The 20,815-nt window shown below is 47.9% G+C and overlaps 1 protein-coding gene across 5 annotated transcripts in view; it reads left to right on the top strand.

The window, feature by feature from the left end:
• Nucleotides 1-20,815, top strand: part of ZMYM2 (zinc finger MYM-type containing 2) — a 2,192,903-nt gene that overhangs the window by 1,722,259 nt on the left and 449,829 nt on the right. For all 5 annotated transcript variants that reach the window (XM_069640238.1, XM_069640242.1, XM_069640239.1 and 2 more), the window contains one exon: nucleotides 11,129-11,294. In XM_069640238.1, coding sequence (XP_069496339.1) covers nucleotides 11,129-11,294 — 166 coding nt within the window. The remainder of the gene's footprint in view (nucleotides 1-11,128; nucleotides 11,295-20,815) is intronic.

The following is a 20,815-nucleotide window of genomic DNA, read 5'->3' as shown; positions in this document are numbered from 1 at the left end:
TGACTTCTCTAAAGCTAAGTTGAGTTTTGTCTATGAAAGCCACTCCTCCGCCTCTACGTGTTTTTCTATCTGCTCTAGTGATCGTGTAATTCTCAGGAAGAGCAAGGGAGAGTGCGGGACCTGTAGCAGTGTGTAGCCACGTTTCTGTTATTGCCAAGAAGTCTGATTGTTTGATATAAGGTCAGAGACTTCGAGGGCATGACCTGTGAGAGATCTAGTGTTAATTAGTGCTCATTTAATAGTAGGTACTATAGGGGAGTGTAATCTTGTAACTGGTGATGTGGTAGGTTGAGGTGCCAGGTTTGAGGTTGGCTGTTTTGGCTGGTCTGAGACTATGGTAGTCGTATGTTTAGTGGTCAATGGGTAGGGTCGGTGACGAAATTTGGTATAGTTAAGGCGTGAGCCTAGTCTGTAGTTTCTGGCACTGAGTGGGCATGGTAAGGTTGGTGTGGGTGGGAATGCATATAGGAAGATCCATTGAGCTGGAGTTGAGGGGCAGTAGGCAGGGGAGTGGTCAGCAATCATGGTGTTAGGACCGGCGTGCCCTGGGGGTGGTTCCATGCATTTCATCGCGGGATGTTTTTTCGCTGGGTTTTTTACCGCAATTTTATTTTTCGAAAAAACTCATTCCATTTTTTTTTTTTTTTGGGGGGGGGGGGTTCCACCCCCAAACCCCACATTTTCTTTCATTTGTATTCATTCCCAAACACCCACACCCCATACATATAATTTACTAACCCCCCCCCTAAGAATTTCGGTGGGTTTTAAAAAAGGAACTTAGTCAGAGTTATGGAGCTGAATAGAGGGAGGAGAGTGGCTACGGTGAGGGTTACTTTTAGTAGGGTTGCCATGTGTGTCAGTGGCCTGTTGGGGTGGCTGTGGCCTGTTGGGAAACCAGGGGGGAAGTGTTTATAAGACAAAACAGGAGGTTACAAACCTGGTGGCAGTGATTGGGGGGGGGGGGGATCATGCGCAAAATAATAAGTGTCGCAGAGGCAGCATTTCTAGAAAGGTGTAAACAATGTGGACCGGTTGTAATGCGAGTTAGATACAGTATAGGATCGCAGTATGTTGCATAATATAGAAGAATACTTGTAAATAGGTTGAGCTTGACAGCAAATGGGCGTGCGAGCAGCTGCAGTGTATGTTAAGGCCCTGGTAGCCAGTATTCAAACGAGCTTAGTGCTGCGGTAGGGCTAGGCTGGTCAGCAGAGGTCAGGAGCATACAGTGAATAGTCAAATTCTTACAGTGCTAGCATACAGGACGGAATATTCTAAATTGATGCGGTAATGCTACGGTACAGCTGGGCTAGTAAGCAAGGTTAATAAAATGCATACAGTGCTAGCATACAGGATGGCATATTATTCAAAATGGATGCAGGAATGCTGCAGAGGAGCTGGGCTAGTCAGCAAGGTTAATCAAATGCATACAGTGCTAGCATACAGGATGGCATATTCAAAATTGATGCGGTAATTCTGCGGTGCAGCTGGGCTAGTCAGCAAGGTTGATCGAATGCATACAGGGAGTAAAAAGCAGTTTGCGACGGTAGCACTTACATGTGTGCTGGGCAGTGGGCGACCAGGTACGTGTGATGGGAGTGGTTAAAGCGCGCACTTGAGCTAGTATTGCCACAGATGTGATGGGATGATATTTTATTTGCGAAAGAGCAAGTAGCGTAGACTTTGAAAGAGTTATTGACGGCAGGAGTCGTGCTTAACACGCTAAGAGACCCATAGTAGGTTCAATAGTGCCGAGTTTGTTGATAGAAAGGAGGCGCTTCTGTAATTAGGCGAAGGTGCAGGAGTAGGCAGAAGTAAAGATGTTGACTTGCTTGCCGCAAAGGTAATGGCAACTTCGATGGTGAGGAGTACAGGTCCTTGTACCGCTTGTAGGGTCTGGAGGTCAAGTGAGGGTAAACCAGCAGCGTGGCTGGCCCCTTGGCCCTAACAGCACAGACAGGCACAGACAGTGCCTTGTGGAATTGTGCCTTAGGGAAATTGGGCGGCTTCCGCCTACTGGCCAATGCTATTGGCTTGTGTAGGGGAAGCTGCCCAATGATAGGCTGGCTGTCGTTGTTGCAGGAAATACCTAACGAGATGTGAGGAAGGCCGGGGCTATTTTGAAAAGGTGAGGAGTATTCCGGCAACAGCTTTAAAATATAAATAAAGAGCTTCTGGATCAGCGCAAAGGCTTTATGTGCGCTTGGAAATATCGCGAATGAGGGGTTAGGTGAGTGAGCAACTCGGGCTTCTTGGGAATCTCACTGTAGGCATATCGTTCAAGGCTGGAGGCGTCCTATGGGTCGGGAGAGGTGCCGCTCGATGGTGGAAGGGCTCCTGCCCTCCTGTCATCGCTGCAGATGAAGTAAAGAAGTAGAGGCAAACACTGATCCCTCAGACTGGTTGGCGCAGTGGAGAGAGTTGTTCTCCAGGACTCCGCCGGAAAGCATTAAGGAATACGTACGCAGGAAGACCAAGAAGGTAAACATACTTTTCTCAAAAGCACCCTGCAGGGGCTACTCTTTCCCAGGGAAGCCTAGTGACGGGAGGGGTCAGTCAGACCCTTGCACCGGCAGCAAGGACACCAAGGCTCTTGTAGCTACCGGCTTAACTGCAGAGGAGTCTAAGGGCCCTACCGGTTCCACTGCCTAGGGGCCTACCGGCTCTGCTGCCGGGACACATCCCGAGGGGCTTAGCTCTGTCACTGGGCACACGCCTGAGGGAGGACGCCTACACGCATCGCAGTCAGCAGTGTCAGGACCCATTACCTCCCAGGCCCACGCCAGAGGTGCAAGGTGGGGCAACACTGATGCGTCCTAGCATGCAGGCCGTGCCCAGGCCCACCCACGTCGTCCACAGTGGCACGTGCAAAGGCATGGACAAAAAGGCGGCGCGCACAGCCAATATGGCGCCCAGGATAGAAGTCTATGAACAAGGTGAACCGCAAAGGCGCGAGCATGCGGCCAGGGCAGATTGGGGTCCTATTATCCCGGTCACGTGGACCACGTCATACCTGACATTCTTGGGCCAACCAAGGTACCACAAGGTCATGCACTTGCAAGGAGGGAGCAGACAGCAGGCCTTTACTCCACCACAACCAGTGCTGGATCGCACCCAGCCCACTTGTGAGGATCATTTCTTTGACACATTTTTTACCCTCATGCGATCTCTGCAGATGGGGGAACGTCCTCAAGGGCATAATCCAGGAGATGCTGCCTCCCACACTGCCACCCAAGCCGGTACCTGCACAGCCTTTACCTCCTCCACCACCATTGCCTATGCCTCTGGTAATTCCGGAAACAAGTGCCTAGACGCCCAGCTCCAGCGCCTGGGCCTTTTTCAGCGGCAGAACTAACACCTGTGGACCCAGGGGCCCCTTCTAACACAGGTGACCAACAAGACACTGATGAGGAGGTTCAGCACACGCTTTCCTCTGCGAGAGCATTCCATGATAGGATTGCCGGGTTAGCTGATTACCTGGGCATGCCTCATCCCCAGAGGGAGCTGCCTGAGTGGGGGTTACTGGCACAAGTGCTCACCATTAAGGCAGAATCCAGATCTGGCATCGCTTTAAAGAAGGATGTGGAGGCCCTTGCAAAGAAGGGATGACTCAAGTCCCACTCAAATAACAGGAGGATGATTGTTAACCAAGTTATTCCTAATGATGGGTCCCTAGCGATAATCTTGTTGGCCCTGTGTTTCTAGAACCTCCTATAGGGTCGATACCAACCCTAGTTTGTGCTGGTGTGCCGACTACAAATGCTAGAGCAACCGCCGGACGCGACACAAGCTGGTCGAAAAACACGCATCAATACTCCAGGAATCAACCTTACGGAATCTTGAACATATGACCATGAACCTTATCCTGTCCTCCTTCCCAAAGAAATGAAGCAGAATAAACAGATTCCCACAAATGAGATCTTCAGCTGAACTCTAAAAGTCTGTTCATCAAAAAAGAAAGAATCAGACAGTTCCGCATAGAATACAGGTTGCAGGGTCTGAACCAACAAGTCCACTGAATACCTAAGAATATCCTCATAATCTATGAAGATTTGAAGATCACATAGAGAATACCTAAATCAGAAGTATTCGTCCTGAAGAAAGCGGCTATTAAAGGATCCCGCTGAAACCGGTTGACCATTACTTTAGTAGCTCTGGCTTGATAATCCAGACTCTGATACCCCACATACATAGATGAAAGGGATCGCATATAAGAAATAATTATCATTGCTACTTACCTCTATCTCCTTATTAGGCGAAGAGAGAACTAGCTCTTTACAACTATATTCTTTGACCTAAGGTCTTCTGAATTGTGATAACACACAGAATGGAGGCGGCAACATTAAATATACTCACCGACCCCCAACAAGTGTGCACTTACTTTTAGAAATAGGAAAGTAGTAAGAGAGGAAAGGGTTAGGACCTCCACATACCATTTGTAGTCGGCACAGCAGCACAAACTAGGGTTGGTATTGACACTATAGGAGGTTCTAGAAACACAGGGCCAACAAGATTATCGCTAGGGACCCAGCATTAGGAATAACTTGTTAACAATCATCCTCCTGTTATTTGTGTGAGAATACGATTTGGGTAAAGAACAGGAGGCGACCACCCATCGACTCCTTTTTGTAGTTACTCAAGTCCCACTCAGCCAACAAATAAATGGCTGAACGCAAAGTTCGGGCAGGTGGAGGGAGACACTCTGCTCTTGTCAGTGCACCCCCAGACACTGTCTTCAGTCATTGTGGCGGCATCTATGAATGCCAAGTCCCAGACCTCCACCATGAGCACTGCAACTTCAGCTTTGCTGGGCAAGGAAGAGAAAATGTTCGAGGCCTATGGGAAGGTGGTCTACTTGAACGCGGGACTTCACCTCATGGAGTCCACCTTGGCACTCATAGATAGTGCAAGCAGAGCTATCGGTGTGGGAACTGACATGAGAAGGACGACATGGCTCAAGGCAACCAGATTCAATCCTGATGTTAAGGACAAGATCCTAGACCTACCCTTCGAGGGGGGTGACTTGTTCCACTCCTCCACGGATGTGAAACTTGATAAAGCTCACAGACAGCCAAGTCCCTGGCCATTGTCATCAAGCCAGTGGCCAAAACCTTCTCACATGACACTCTTAATCAGACAGAGGGCGATCCTTTGGCAGTTTCCTTGGTTTCCATGACCGCCAGTCCAGGCAGCCGGATAGGTCACCCAGCCAACATAGGCGAAAACACAGAAGTCTTGGCACAAAGGTTTTTTTCAGTCCCCCTCTAGCATCTGCCTCAGGCCCAAAAAAGCGATGACGGTCCACAGCACCCCCAGTCGGGGGCAGGCTGGCCCTGCACAGTCAAGCTTGGCGCTCACGATTCAGACTCATGGGTGATTTCGGTGATCTCCTCAGGCTTCTGACTTCCCCTGCCGCTGCCCGACTCCCCCCTTCCGCCCCTCCCAACCCCCACAGATCAGGACCCCTTCACTCTTGGCTGGGATTCCTCTCCCTCAGCAGGGGCAGGGCTTTTACTCCTACATCTTTATCATTCAAAAGAAGAATCGTGTGGGCTTGCGAGTGGTCCTAGATCTTTCCTTCAATCTATACCTACCTCTCCAGAAGTTCAAAATGTTGACGCCAGCGCTTATAGCGGACACGCTGTGTGGGTGGCGGGACTGGATGTGCTCCCTGGATCAAAAAGACACATATGTGCTTGTCCCCATAGTGTAGTCCCATCAATCCTTCCTCAGGTACCGGATCATGAGGTTGCACTTTCAATACAAGGTGCTGCACTCCAACCTGAATTCAGCACCAAGGGTATTCACAAGAATGATGGCAGCCCTGCCCAGGTCGGAGGCCTGCATGTGTATCCTTAACTCGACGACTAGTTAGTCAGAGTGGAGTCTCCGGAGCAGGTCAGGTACTCAACTACCAGACTCATGACTACTGTCTACGCACTGGGCTTCTCAATCAACTTCCAGAAGTTTCAGCTCTTCCCTACATAAACTCTGGTGTTTTTGGAACTGCTTTGGCACACGCAGAAGTATAGGGTGTTCTCCACGGGGGAGATGGTGGTGCGATCAAAGGTTCTGTTACTCACTTTATCAGCAGTACAGTAACTGCGGCCTGGTGGTACCAGCACCTGCTGGGAGTACTGGTGGCATGCCTGCTGGCTTTCCCTTACCCAAGGCTGCGAATGAGGAGGCTGTAGCTGCATTTTCCGGCATCCTGGGACCAGGAGTCGGATCATCACGGAGCCCCGGTCACTATACCTGCGCCCCTACAGCGGGACCTCATGTGGTGGAGGCAGGATGCAAACCTCATGGCGGGCTGACCATTCAGAGATCCTCCGACGGGTCATACTTTGACCACAGACTCCTCACTCCAGTGGTGGTTTGCTCCCTGGGCACTCAATTCAGTACACGGCCTCTGGTCAATTTGCTGGAAATTATGGCCATTTGGCTTGCACTAAAAGACATCCCTGCCATTAATCAGGAGCAGTGCAGTGCCCTCAGCATCTGGGAGTGGGAGATCGAGCAGGTCATCTGGATCTTTTGACAATTAGGAGTGGCAGCTGAATACAACAGTCCAAGAGATTTTCAGCAGGTGGGGTCACCCGTTCACAGAACTTTTTGCAACAGAGAGCAATCGGACGTGCCAGCAGTTGGCCTCTGGGGGGTGGAGGGAGTGGGCATGGCTCCCTCAGGGATGCGCTCCTGATCCCCTGGGATCGGAGGTGGACGTAAGCTTTTCCTCCTACCCGATCATCCACAATGTTGTTTGCAAGATCAGACAATCCCGGCTGCTGTGTCTCATCCTCATAGCGCTGGTGTGGCCGGCCAGGCCTTGGTTGTCAGACCTATAGCAGCTGTCGGTCCAAACCAGAAGTTCCTCTCCTGCTTGGTAAGGGCCCACTCCTGGTTTAGAGGCTAGCCCTAGCAGCCTGAGGTGACTCTGCAACATCTCCAGCTTCCCCAAGACAACCTGGAAATCATCCAGGGAGCCAGGAGTCTGGCTACTCGAAAGCAGTACAAGAGCAAATGGACCCGGTTCTGCTTCTGGTTCAAGGTAAATGGAGTGGACCCGCTATCCTGCACTTTGGACCAGGTGTTGCCCTTTTCTGCGTGCTTAGCCAGATCAGGGGTCCAGGTCGACACCTGCAGAACATACCAAGCAGCCATTAGGGCATAAAGGTTCACCTTCTCCTCAGCTAATCCAGTGGTGAAGAGGCATCTAGCACGGTTGACCAGGCTTTACCCTCATGTCAGACGCCCGCACCCAGTCTGGCTTCTTAACGTGGTTCTTAGCTCTCTTGGGCACAAACCATTCAAACCCATGGCAACAGTGGTCATCAAATTGGTCACACTCAAAACAGCGCTACTAGTGGATCTTACTTCAGCTCGCAGAGTTGGCGAAATTTAGGCTCTGGTGGCTTCTGAGCCCTACACTGTTTCATCGGGACATGGTTGTGCTCCGCACGCACCCCAGGTTCATACCAAAAGTTACCTTCTCTTTCCACGTTAACGAAGAGATTGTGCTCCCCACTTTCTTTCCAAACCCCAAGGAAGACGCCGGAAAGGCTCTCCACTGTTTAGTCGTCAGAAGAACATTAAAATTCTATCTCGACAGGACCGAGGCCTTTCGCAAGACTGCAGCCTTATTTGTCACATTTGGAGGCTCAAGGCCTGGACAACAAGCGTCCAAGGCATCAATAGCCAGATGGATGGCTGCTGCCATCCAAGAGGCATACAAGGCTCAGAGCAGAGAGTCACCAAGGGGCATGAGCACTCATGCTATAAGGGCCAAGGCAGCATAACGTGGCAAGTAATTAGCAGAGCAGCGACATGGGCCTCTCCATCAGCCTTCTGCAAGCACTACTGTCTGGATACCAGCGCCAGGGCTGATGCAGCATTTGGCTAGGCCTTCGTCCTGTTAAGATGGATTTCAACTCAAAAGGCCAGCCTAGTTTCTTTGAACAGGGTAACCTTCTGGACAAGCCAGACCAATCAAGGTAGCATTGTGGCAGCAGTCAAGACTAGGTCTCAGGAGGGGTGAGGGAAATCGTAAGCCCACCATGAGCACACACAGTAAACAAAACCAAAAATGACTCTAAGTTGTATATCAAAAATATATATACATTTTTAAAGGCCTTTTAAATCAAACACAGTAATTATTCAGCAGTATTAACAAAATCAACACAACACTAATCCAGCAAACATATATACAGTCACCAATGGTCAACAGGGATATTACTCGGTCCAGTTGCACAACCTGCAAAGAAAGGGGTTATAGAGTGTGAATATCTCTGTGACAGTCCTTCACAATTCACCCCCTAGCTAAGAGGCAGTCCAGTCCCTAAGATGCGTGGAGCATTGAGCTCAAAGGTCATTTTGGTGCTGGCGCATGCGATTTTGCGGTTAAGTCAAAACTTGGTCTCTTCAAGGGGCTGTAGCAACTCAGGAAGGTGCGTGAGGCAGTGAAGAATTAGTTGCCACTATTGCTATGATATGGCATTTATAACGCGCCTGTACACAAATGTTTCAAGGAGGTTCTCCCCAAATGGGCAGAACAGGAGTTGGGAATAGCTTGGTAGCACAGCCTAACTCGATAAAGAAGAGTGGCCCTCTGGGGACACTCGTGCGTAAAAATGGATGGATGCACCAGGGGCCACCGGTAAGGATTGCAAGTACTAGCTGACCCTCGGTGCACTCCGTACAGAACTTCGACAGTCGATTCCACTTCAGTCAGGTTCAAATCCTGAATTTGCGCGGCTCTGTTGCTTTCAAGGGCTGCGTTCCAGGAATGATTCTGTGGCCGGACAGTGGCGATTTCGCCGCTCCTGGTGAAGGGATCAGGCCAGTTCCGCTGCAGCGAGTCTGAGGGCGGAGGGGGGGCACAGCAGCAAGGCACCTACGAAGTTAGTCACCACAGCTGGGCGACACAGTGACTGTGTATGCTTGGGTTCAGGCATACTCTCCTAATTCCAGACCTAGGAATGCTATGTGTATGAAACTCGGCAGGAGAGTGCTTTATACCCAAAGCGTACAGTCTCCAAAGGCAGAAGTCGAAACACGAGACGGCAGCGATTCCAGGACAAAGGGCCCATACAAACTGGTCAGTTCACTGGGCGTTCCAGGAACGCTTCTGAAAAGGCTTGCTTACAGGTGAAGTTGGTGGTGCCGAGAATAGTTGGTCCCACTATTGCAATGGATCTAAGCGCCGTTGCAGGCCTTCTAGGTTCGATCAGAAACAGGGGGTCCGACGGGACAACAGTGGGCTCAGGGTGCCAAACCTTCCAGCGAGTCACCAGCGGTTCCACTGATCTGCTTCTTTGATTAAGGATACTTGGCTCCTTTACTAAGTTCGGTGTGAACTCAGAAGATCAACCTGGAATAGGTGCAAGATGCATTCTCTTATCCAAAACCTCCTTTGTGCCAAAATGAAGAGAAAGCAATAAGAGATCTGCTCACATATAGCAATCCCAGATGTGGACCAATCACGGACCATAGTGGTCCCAGTCATCCCAGCACACCAGACAGCCTGGCACCTAGGATGTGTATTGGAACTAGACAGCTCCAGCCCACAACCTGGAGGCACACGCACAAGGCATGCAGAGGCCTGCAAAAGCTTCAGTTTGTGCAGGGGTCTGCATGACCAAATAAGGAATTTCCAGAGTCTGCTCGGCCTGGCGAAGGCAAAGGGAAAAGATGGCCAAAGGATTGATCAAAGGACCTTGTGGCATGGCCATTTTAGGCACTGGCCACTGTCCTTGGCCAACGCGGTATGGACCAATGAAGAGTTGAAAATGCATAAAAAGTAACCGCTGCCATCAGCTCTGTCCAAGGCACACCTGTACATTCACCAAATATCCTTTGATGGTATCTAGGGCCTTTAAAAATTAAAAAGGGACCTCACCGCACTGTACTGTAAGGTTACTTTGTGAACTGATAAAATCTTACTAAGACATAGCAACAAAGTGAAAGACTAAGGGAAACAAAGTCTCCCAGTACTGATGGTTTTATGGGCATGTCAGTTTCCCCATAAGAAAATGAGCAAAAGGCCAGTGGAGTACAGCAGAAGGCTGGGCACCACTGCCAAAAGTCAGGCTAGGATAGCCAGAAAAACAGCTAAATGTTGGGAGGGGGGAGTTACAATTGGAAGGAACATTACCCATAAATGGAAATCTTTCCTAACACCTCCATAATCTGTTTGCATAGAGTATCAAGCTCTCCTCCCAAGGCGTGTTCATCAGTTGTAGTCGCCCAGGATGGAGGAAAGGAGATGGGACTAATGTACTGCTAGTCCATAGTCCCCTTTCCTCCATACGTCCCACCATCCCCCCCCCCTAAAATAAGAGCAACGAGGTTGAACAGGTTCAATACAACCGATGCGTTAAAGGGGACTAAGGTGTGGGGCCGGTGGGCGTGGATAGGGTAGCGCATGCTCCTGAGGCCGTGTCAAGGGATAGAGGAAAGGGGGTTATGAACTAGGAGTACGTTAGTCACTCTGGTGAGTAACACTTAATTTATCCATGAGATGGGTATAGTTGCAGATGTCGGCTCCATCGACCCGGAGCTTACAGTAAGGCTGCCATCATGCTCTGGCCCTCGAGTGCACATGGCTGATCTGTTCTTGAAATATTTTTAGATGAAGGTTTGTTCCTTTGTACCTACCTATTTTGAATCTTCATTTCTTGTTAATCTATTCACACAAGCATGTGAATCTATATTCAAACTGGAGAAAATGTGTGCTTCTCAGGGAAAAATATCTTTATATTTGTTCAACATTCTGAGAATGGATTCTCATATTACCATGTAATCTTGATCCTAAAGCAAACTAAAATGGTGGCAGGTCAAAGTAGAATGGTAACATTTGTCAACAAGTTCAGGTGGGGCTTAATGGCTCACCACACAAATAGCTAAAATGGCCTTCATTTTATGGAAGGTGTTGACATTTCCTTCAAAGCTTTTCAGTCAAAACTGGAGATCCATAGGGAAGGAGGTATTGTTACAGGTAAGTAACTCGTTTTTAATAAAATGCCACTTTACCCAAATACACCTTGTCCTTGAAACTACACTTAGAAGTCATGTACCTGCATTGATAACTTGAACAATCCCTGAAACAACATTTTTGTTTTCATGACAGGGTCCAAAGAGGAAAGCAGTTTCGGATTTCCAGTCTGTCGATGATAGCCCAGACAATTCAGAGTGCAGTTTTCCATTGAAATATGCCTATGGTGTGAATGCTTGGAAGTATTGGGTAAAAACCAGGATATCAGACGACAAATCAGGATTTAATGAGCTCTCCTTTAGTATGTATTCTTATAACCAGTTTCTTGGTTTCCTTTTTCTTTAGGGTTGGTGATTTTGTGAGATTTCTGTATCAGTTTTCTGGCAGAGTTTCTTGTATTAAATTATATCATACTAGTATGAAAGCCTGTGTACACAGGCCAAAGTGCATGAGGAGAGACATTTTCAGTGTGTTCATATATTATGTGGTAGATTTGATTTTAATTGATTGTACTTCATGCTAATAGAGAAAAAATATTTGTTAGGTTTTCATAAGCATAGAAGGACCGTTATATATACTAAGGCAACAACTACCTCTAGCTGTGGCAACCGGCGAAGCGGGCAGTCTCTACTGTACATGACTCATCAGACAAACATACATCTGGCCTTTTATTATATTGTATGATATCCTGTGAATAGGTGATGCATTATGTATAAAAAAAACTGCTACACTGTCACTTAGGGGTTTTCTGGCTTCCCCTTCACACTAAACACGCTAGTTCCTAAAACTGTTTTCTTATCAAAGCAAAAGGTGTACCAAACTTGTGTAGGGATGTTAGCCTTGTATGCCCTGTCTGCTTTCCTACCTCCCATCTTGGCAATAGGACACATCTAGGAAGACCCCAATGTGGCCTTTAAATAATTTGGTAGCCAGTGTGATTCCTGACAATCTAGTTCAAAAGAAAAAAGTGCACATGCAGAGAAGATGGTAAACCTAATCAGTTTTTACTTGACAAAGGACCTGCCGGATATCTGCCAACCCTTGCATTTAGAGACCGTTCCAGTAGGATCTGTGACAAATCTATGGTGTTCGTCCCTTCTCCCAGGTGGGAGCAAACACCTATGAGGCTAGCGAGGTGAGTCCCCTCAGCAAAGCTCTTCCTGCAGATCTGGGCAAGTGGTACCCGATTGTGAGTGACTGCCATCTAGGGGACAAGGACTCCCATTCCCACAAGATTCTCACTGCACAAGCAAAACTGTCAGCATATATGGGATTACCTTTAAATACCAATAACATGGTTTCCCTTCTATTGGCTTCAGGTACAGCTGGACAGAGTACGACATATGAAGAAAAACATAGTGTTGCTTGGGACGCAAAACAGCCTGTAAACAGACAAATCCTGTAGATGGAGAGAGAAGCATATGCGAGGGAAGCCCTCCTACGAACGCACGCATAGGAGAGGCGAAGCAGGGTTGAGACGCGGAGCCAGTGGATACCTGAGCGAAGGAGAATGCCAAAGCAACACGCTGGAGACCTGGCGTAACCTACAGCAGAGTAACTGCTGTGCGGACGAGGTCCAAGCGATCGTCCAGAGAGGATTGTGGTGGGTCGGGAACCCACCTAACAAAATAGAGACACATACCAGCTGCAGGAACAAATCCTCCTATCGGCAAAAGTTTGTGGACCACTGCGAGTTGACGGAACAAGTAGGAAGAGCTAGGGAGACAGGTGTGAAACTCTGGCCAAATAGCAGACAAAGACCATAATGTCACTCCCCTGCAACAAGGCCCCAGGCCCAGACAGATACCCAGCTTCCTTTTACAAAACCTACTCCCACCTATTGGACCCGCATCTCACGCAGCTGTTCAACATGTTTTGGGTCCAAGGTTAGCATTATCCCCCCGATGGAAGAGGCCAAAATAACACTCATTTACAAAGCGGGAAAGGACCCGGAAGAATGCACTTCCTATAGACCTATCGCTCTTATAAACACAGAGGCAAAAATACTGGCGAAACGCCTAGAGAAGCACCTCCCCTCGCTGATCCATCAAGACCAGACAGGGTTTGTGGTAGGGAGGCAGACCGCTGACCATATCGGGCGGGTTACCCACCTGGTGGAGAAAACACAGTAGACAACCACTCAGGCGATCCTCCTAGCGCTGGATGCCGAAAAGGCGTTTGATCGGGTGGAGTGGTCGTTTTTGTTTCAAGTTATGGAGAGGATGGGCCTAGGTGCAGGGTTTATTAGTATGGTCACCGCGAATTACAAGAATCCCACATCACATATTCTAGTAAATGGAGGTATGTCACACCCAATTAATTTGAGGCGGGGGACGAAGCAGGGGTGTCCTCTCTCTCCGTTGCTCTATGCAATATATATGGAGCCCCTTCTTTTGGCTATACGGGACACCATTCAGGGCATACAATTCGGGAGGTGTCAGCATATAGTGGCAGCGTTCGCTGATGATATGCTGCTTACGCTGACGAACCCGGCGGAGTCAATCGGGGCAAGCATGGAACTGCTGTCCAAATTTGGGGAGCTATGGGGTTTGGGGTCAACTTACAGAAGCCGGAATTAATGAACCTGTCCCTAGGGGAGAACGAGGTGGGGCACTGAAGGCAATTTCCCTGTTCAAGTGGAGTCCGGGTGGGATAGGATACTTAGATCAGGATAACCTCCTCTCTGCCGGGTTGGTATGGAGCGAACTATGCCCCCATGTTAAGGGCAATCAAAAAAGACCTCAGGAAGTGGAGCGCCCTAAGGATATCCTGGCTGGGGAGGGGGGCAGTCCTCAAAATGGTGGTTCTCCCCCGTTTGCTTTACCAATTTCAAGGCATCCCGCTATCAGTTCCGGCGAGCTTCAAGGAATTGGATCGGGTGGCCAAGGAGTTTATCTGGGAGGGTAAGAGGCCGCGTCTGGCCAGACTGCTATTGATAGCGTTGAAGGGGGTTGGGGGTCTGGCTCTACCTGACTTCCGCCGATGATATGAGGCTTCCAGGCTTAGGGTAATCAGGGAATGGTTCTCGGAGGAACACAAGCATTGGGTAAAAATGGATAGAGCAGTAGCCCGGCATCACCTGGGGGAGGTTCTATGGCTCCCACGCAGGCTGAGGCCACCTCACCTCTGCATGAGCGCTATAACAAAGGGAGTGATCGATATCTGGGATGGGGCGGCGGCGAAGCAGGGGATTACGACCTTTCCATCACCGTTCACCCCATCTTCAATAACGGGGATTTCACGCCGGGGTTGGAGAAGGGGGCGTTTCTGAAGTGGGAGAAAGGAGGGTGTATGACTGTGAGGAACATGTTTCACGATCATAACGTGAAAAAGTTCGAGGAATGCAAGCGGGAATTCGGGGTGGGTGAAGGAGAAAGGCACAGATATTTCCAGATTAGACACTGGGTAATGTCAATGGAGGTACGAAGGGCTGCTACACGCGACTTGACACAGTTTGAACGTTTTCTCTTGACGCATAAATGGTCCAGAGGATAAATCTCTGACCTTTATAGGCTTCTGGAGAGCGCCGGTCCAAAAGTAAACTGGACTTCCATGAGGGGGTGGGAGCAGCAACTGGGGGCTAGAACGGAAAGGGAGGACTGGGAGAGGCTGTGAAAGATGATTCAGAAGGTGGCAAAAGCGGTCCATCTGCAGGAGGCATGGTATAAGTACATTTACAGTTGGCACTACACCCCGGCCCGTCTACATGCGATGTACCCGGCAACGCCGGGGGAATGTTGGAGGGGCTGTGGGGAAGAGGGGACCGCAGCTCATATTTGGTGGGATTGCCCCATAGTAGACCCTTCTGGAGACACATTTCACAGGCCCAAACTCCGGCCCTCTGGGAAGGGGCCAGTCAAGACTCCCGGGAGATCTTATTAGGAAGGTAGGTACTGGGGGGTGGAGAGGAGAGGGAGTACTAAGGCGAAAGTTATTTTTACCCTGGCCGCAATGGCTCTTATTGCACAGAAGTGGAAGAGGCCCACGATTCTGACAGAACAAGACTGGTTAAGGAAGATGTGGGAAATAGTATCGATGGAGTGGGCAATGTGTGATAAAGATACTGTGGTAAGCCCAAACAGCTGTGACAAAAGTCAGACATTTGAAACCAGAGGAAAGACCCCAGGTGGTGGGTTATCAAGCACAGGAGAAGGGTATAAGATACCCAAACAGAGAGGAAGAGACAGCCCCTGAACTAAAAGGGTTCAAGTTACTAAAAGTAAAGAGCCACTGTCTTAAAGAGTACAGGAATGAGACTAGAGGCTCTCAAGAGCTCCCGGAGACCAAAGGTTTAAACATACAGCAAGAACTACAACATCAGTGAGTGTTACAGAACCTGGATAAATAATAAATACAGACTTCATAAAACTTAGGAGAACTGTTGTATCTTGAAAGTCCTGAAATAAAGTCGAGAGAGGGAAGCTGCCTTATTTAGTTATTAGTTCCAAGTGGTTGGGCCAGATAAGGTTAGGTTCTTGGATGGAGGACGTTTTGGTTTTGGACTTCTGATGAACATCATTAGTTAGTTTGGTTAGGGAGTGAGAAAACTGTTTATTCACATCTGTGATTCATAAGATGTGAAACAAATATTTTATAGGCATACAGATGTATAGCTTTTGTTTCTAATTCTAATGGGCAGATAGTTGCAAGGACACCCTGTGAGTGTTTTTCTAAGATCTGTTGCAAACTAGAAGAAGAAATTGGACGCAAGTTGGATGCTTTCATATTCTTTTTTTTAACCAAAATAGTCTAATTCATGACACCAGCTGTTACTTGAATCTATCACGTAAAGCATAAAATGTATAAGTACAGGACCGCTAAGGGTAAGTATGCTTCTGTTTGGGGCTGCCCATCCCCTTTACCATACCCTGCACATTGCACTTTGCTGACCTTGGCTGGGAGCCCTGGGATGATGAGCGTAAGCCACAGCCATACGCTGCACCAGAAAGGATGCCATCCAGAGAAAGGAAGGAGAAGGATAAAAGCATTCTGAGGGAATCCTTGGCGTGAAAGCCAGCTGAGGGTAAGGTCCTACTGTTTGGGACTGTTTGGGACTGTTCGCGAGCGTTAGGAGGCTCATCTTGCGCTTAGAAGGTATGGAATTCATTTACAGCACTAACACTAGCCTCTAAAAGAGGACGCTGCCATTATTGCGCAAGTAGCATACAGTGGCATCCCCCATCACCATTAGAACACAATGTTAACCTTCTGACATATATTATACAACCTCAGTTGGTCAGCCCCCTCTGGTACTGGCTTGGACACACTGACTCCTGTCTTCAACAGTTTTGTAAAAAATATTCCCATTAGTGCTGTGTGTGACAGGTCCGCAATGCGAGATGAACACAAAGGTATCGTTTTCTCACAAGTTGCCATTTTATTCAATAAAAAGGGGCCGGACAAACCCCTATATTTCCCTAACCTAACACGGATGTCCCTGCCTAACAAACTGAGGCTAAAGAAAAATGACCTAGTGTCCAAAAAGTATCTGACCCTCACATTAATATATACAGCAACATTATACAAAGTGTGTTTGGCTGTCTTAAATTCCACAAAATAACATATCAAGTCCAACTCAAAAGAAAGTCAAAAACAGTAATCCTTGTGACCAAGCTTGGATTCCCATTCCCTGGCTCAATTCAAGAATATGTGGAATCAAGTTTAGCAGCAAGAAAGTTCTGAGTAATAACAAAGTTCCATTCAATGTAGCATGCAATGTCTTTTACATTCAGTATATCCTTTCACCTGGCAAAGTGAACTGCTCTCCTCCAAAGACTTGGCAATTGTTAATTTTTCCTCCCCTCCTGCTTGATAAACCAAAGAGTCTTCTGCTCCAAATGCCTCCTGTTTCGAACTAAAAAAGTATTTTCCTCCAAATATAAATTTGTTAAATCAAATGCAAGTGGTCTTTTTCTAAAAAAGATCAAGGAATTGCTAGCACATCATACTTCTTCAAAAGAAACACTTCAGTTAGGATGGTTCAACAATGACTTTCTAAAATGCCACAGTTCAAGTTCAACAAGGCAAGGTGATGGAATTAACACTTCTTTTCCACCACAACCACAGTACTTTAAATCATCATCAGTCTGGTATACTTGCCTGCCAGGACTAACTTCAATTGGTCACTTTCTTGGTTTACTTGCCTGCCAGCATAATACTCCTGCTACTACAATGTGTTCTCTGGTAAGGCTTGTTCCAAACTCTCCACACTAAAATCATAATTGAGGAGATTTGAACCAACAGCTGCTTCTCTTGGTAGTCTTTTGACTCTTAACAAAATGTGTTACATCTCTTTCCAAATTGATAATCCACAAAAGGATAATTGCTCTCTTGCTTTTCTTTTAGCTTTAGGTAATGCAGGTTACAGTTCTATCCCCCTTGGTTTCTCATACAAGGAGGGCTTTGCTCCTGCATTCTTTTTCTGATTGTACAACATCTTGGCTGTTGGCAATGTGTTTTACAATTACCTCCCAATTGCCATTTCTTTCTGGGAGAGTTGTACACAGTTTATCTTTGCATCACTCTTCTACTGACTTTACAATGTGGGTTACAATAGTCTCCTAATTGGCATCCCTGATTAGGAGAGTTGGCACAATTTGCCTGTATTTCAATCTTCTCTGGCTTTGGCAATGTTGGTTACAATCGTCCACTATTTGGAATCCCTCATTAGAAGCGTTGCACCCAGTTTGCATAAACTCAATTGTTAGGTATTCAAAATGAACATTCTCTCCTAGCGGTCTCACTCAGAGCGCCCCAGGGTCACCTGCTTCAGGCCAACTCACTGGTATGCCTTGGCTTCTCCTTCTGACTCGCTGGGCTTTCTGTGAGTTTTGCCAGGGCTTCTTCTACTTCTGCATGCTGTGTTTGGTCTGCCGCCATGCACGCAGACCTTCAGTGAAGTTCTTGCAGTTCCACAACGACACCATCAGCTTCTGCTTTCTCCTGCTGCTGCTCTCGCACCTGAAAGTCTTTTGGTTTTAAAGATCCCGCTCAGGTTTTTCCTATTCAATCTACTAGACCACTCATAACACTTAATTAACTCTGAGCCCCTCTTCCTAGTCTCAGTATTATGGGAGTTGAAGTCCATAATGTTCTTGTTTGTTTTATTATTAGTTTACCCAATCTGATAGGGTAGCAGACAGTGTTCAGGCTTAGGGGTGATTGTTAAAGGAGTTGGTATTTTACCCTTCGGTTTAGGACCTTGATATAAGGCAGAATCGTAATGGCTAGAAGTTCTAATATTAGCTTCCTGATTCCCTCATACCATTTCCATGTTTGTAAAAAGGGTCTTCATATTCTCTACTTTGGGTAGTTCTGGGAGAGGGAACTGCACAGTGACAGTATGCCATTCGATATGTAGGCATGTGAACCTCCCTCATACCATCCTCAGGGTTTGAGATCAGGTAGCGGCTCTCTTGCCCTGGCCACATGGGAGGAGACTTTAGGCTACGTTTAGTGATGACTCTGCAGGAGTCATCACATGTGGCTCGAGGGTGCTGCCAGTTTGCGTGGGCCTGGTGGCCTGCAGGGGCATCTGCCAAGAGCCGTTTGAGAATTTTAGCTCGGTTCCAGTTAGTGGGGAGCCCAGAAGGAGTAGAAACCTTGCAGCATTGTGCCGTACTGGAAGCCCCACCACCCCAGCCCAAGCCTCTACAGGCCGCTCGCTGCACCAGATAGTTTCAGTTCAGCAGATGGGCAGATAAGTCGAATACCTCTGTGCGCTCCATCAAGGACTCCACTATTTCACTCTCTTTCCAAACACCTAGGAACCTTTAAGCAGGCTTAACTACAGCACTCTCTGTTGGAAACCACATTTTCTACCATCGTCTACTAACTCCAATACCCTCTACCTCTGAACCTTGAATTGGAGGGGAGACGGACTTGGGTAAGCCCCTTTAGCCGGTCGGGCGTTTCCATGGACAGTAATGTTTTCTGCTCTGCCTCCTGGCGCTGTTTGGGTCTCACTACGTAGTTATTTATACAGCTATCCCTTGGTTTGATGCCCTTTGCCCGTGTTGTAAGAGGAGGGGGAGATGGATCTGTGCAAAAGCTCTCTGGGCCAGTCAGGCTTGCCTCTACTCAGTGATTAAGTAACCCCTCATTGTGATCTGCTGCAAACGATCGTTTCATTATCCATTGATTTTAACAATCCACATGAATGTATGTTTTAGTATCTGTGTTTCCACTGCTTCTTAGCCTATGTATACATGTCATTTTTTTGTGTTTAAAATTGTTCCTATTTATATAGATTATAGATATGTTAACTTTATTCGGAAAGTAAATCTCCATCAAAGTGCAATTTTTTTTTGTTACCATAAATTTTTATTAACTTTTCAGTAAACACAACTGAGAATTTCAACAAAGAAATACAACAAACCCCCTTAGTCCCCCTCATACCCCCTCACACCCTCCGATCCAACAGGTCCCCTGATTTCCAGTCTTGAACTGCATAAGAACTGCACACAATGTTCTAACCCCTCTAAAGTCTTTCGGCCAGATTCCCAGGGCATCTGCAGGAGTCGGGACCAAAAGCCGACTTCCTCACGGATTTGCTATGGATAGGCGACCAAACTCATCACAGATCCGATTCCTCCTGAGGTCTGATGAGACCCAGAAGTTTCATAGCCTTGGGACACCACGCCTGACGGGCCCCTGCTTTTAGGAAAGTCAGCAAACTAGCCCAGTCTGAGGAAAATCGGATGTGCTGGCCCTGAATAGAATAAGTGAGCCATTCAACCGCCACAAGAGACCACAATTTAGCAACCCATTCGTGTTCCTGAGGGGGATCCCTCGACTTCCACCTCCGGGCTAGTACTAGCGCCGCTGCCATCACCATTATGACATAGAATGGGCGATCGCCTGATGTACCCGAGTCCAGAATGAGTCAATTTTGGGACATTCCCACCAAACATGAGCCCAGGAACCCGCCAAGCCACAATCCCTCCAACAAAGCCTTGAGAAATTGGGATATACTTTATTTAGCCTGGTTGGGGTGAAGTGCCACCTCGTCATCAGCTTTAGCCATACCTCCCGGATTTGAATCGATATGGCGAGTTTCAGGATTTGAGACCATAATTTTAACCCATTCCTGCTCCTCAATAGCCACCCCCCCCACATCCTGCTCCCATAGGATCATCTATTTCCTCGCTGGCAGCGTTTCCTGGCCCTTAATCAGTTTATAGATGGACGATACCACCCCCCTGTCCCTGGAGTCTGAGTCTAAGTATTTCTCAAAGTTGGTGAGAGAGCATGAACCCGCTTGTTTAATCGCCCGCTGGGAGACCCAATGTCTGATCTGAAGGTAAGAATACCTATGCTTTTCCCCTATGTCGAACTCCTTCTTGCATTGCTCAAACCCTTTCACCTCTCCCCCCTCCAACACGTCGCGTACCATCCGACAAGCGCCTTGAAACCAAGGAATAAAAGCAAGGGGATCAATAAGAGCTGGAGTGAATTGTGGATTTCCCCACCACCGCTCGATCCATCCGCCTCCACACCTTCCCCCTATCATCTCTCTGCCAGTCCCTAATGAGACTGATCTGGGCTGCAATATAATAGACCTTAAAGTCCGGCTCACCCAGCCCACCCCTGACAGGGGAATTCTTCATAAGAGCGGCCGATACCCTTGGGCGCTTTTGACTCCACACGAACCTAGTGAGTATTTTCTGTAGGGTCCTGAAAAAGGACGACAGGAGTCGTACGGGGAGTGCTGCGAAATGGTAATGGAGAAGAGGCAGGATTGTCATTTTATAGTCGTAGATTCTCCCCAACTACGAAATCTCCATGGGTCCCCAGTCCACCAATTTCGACTTCACCTTCTGA

This window comes from Ambystoma mexicanum, chromosome 7q, assembly GCF_040938575.1.
Source record: "Ambystoma mexicanum isolate Mex_15411 chromosome 7q, UKY_AmexF1_1, whole genome shotgun sequence".
Lineage (NCBI taxonomy): Eukaryota > Metazoa > Chordata > Amphibia > Caudata > Ambystomatidae > Ambystoma > Ambystoma mexicanum.
This window is presented reverse-complemented; position numbering and strand designations above follow the sequence as displayed.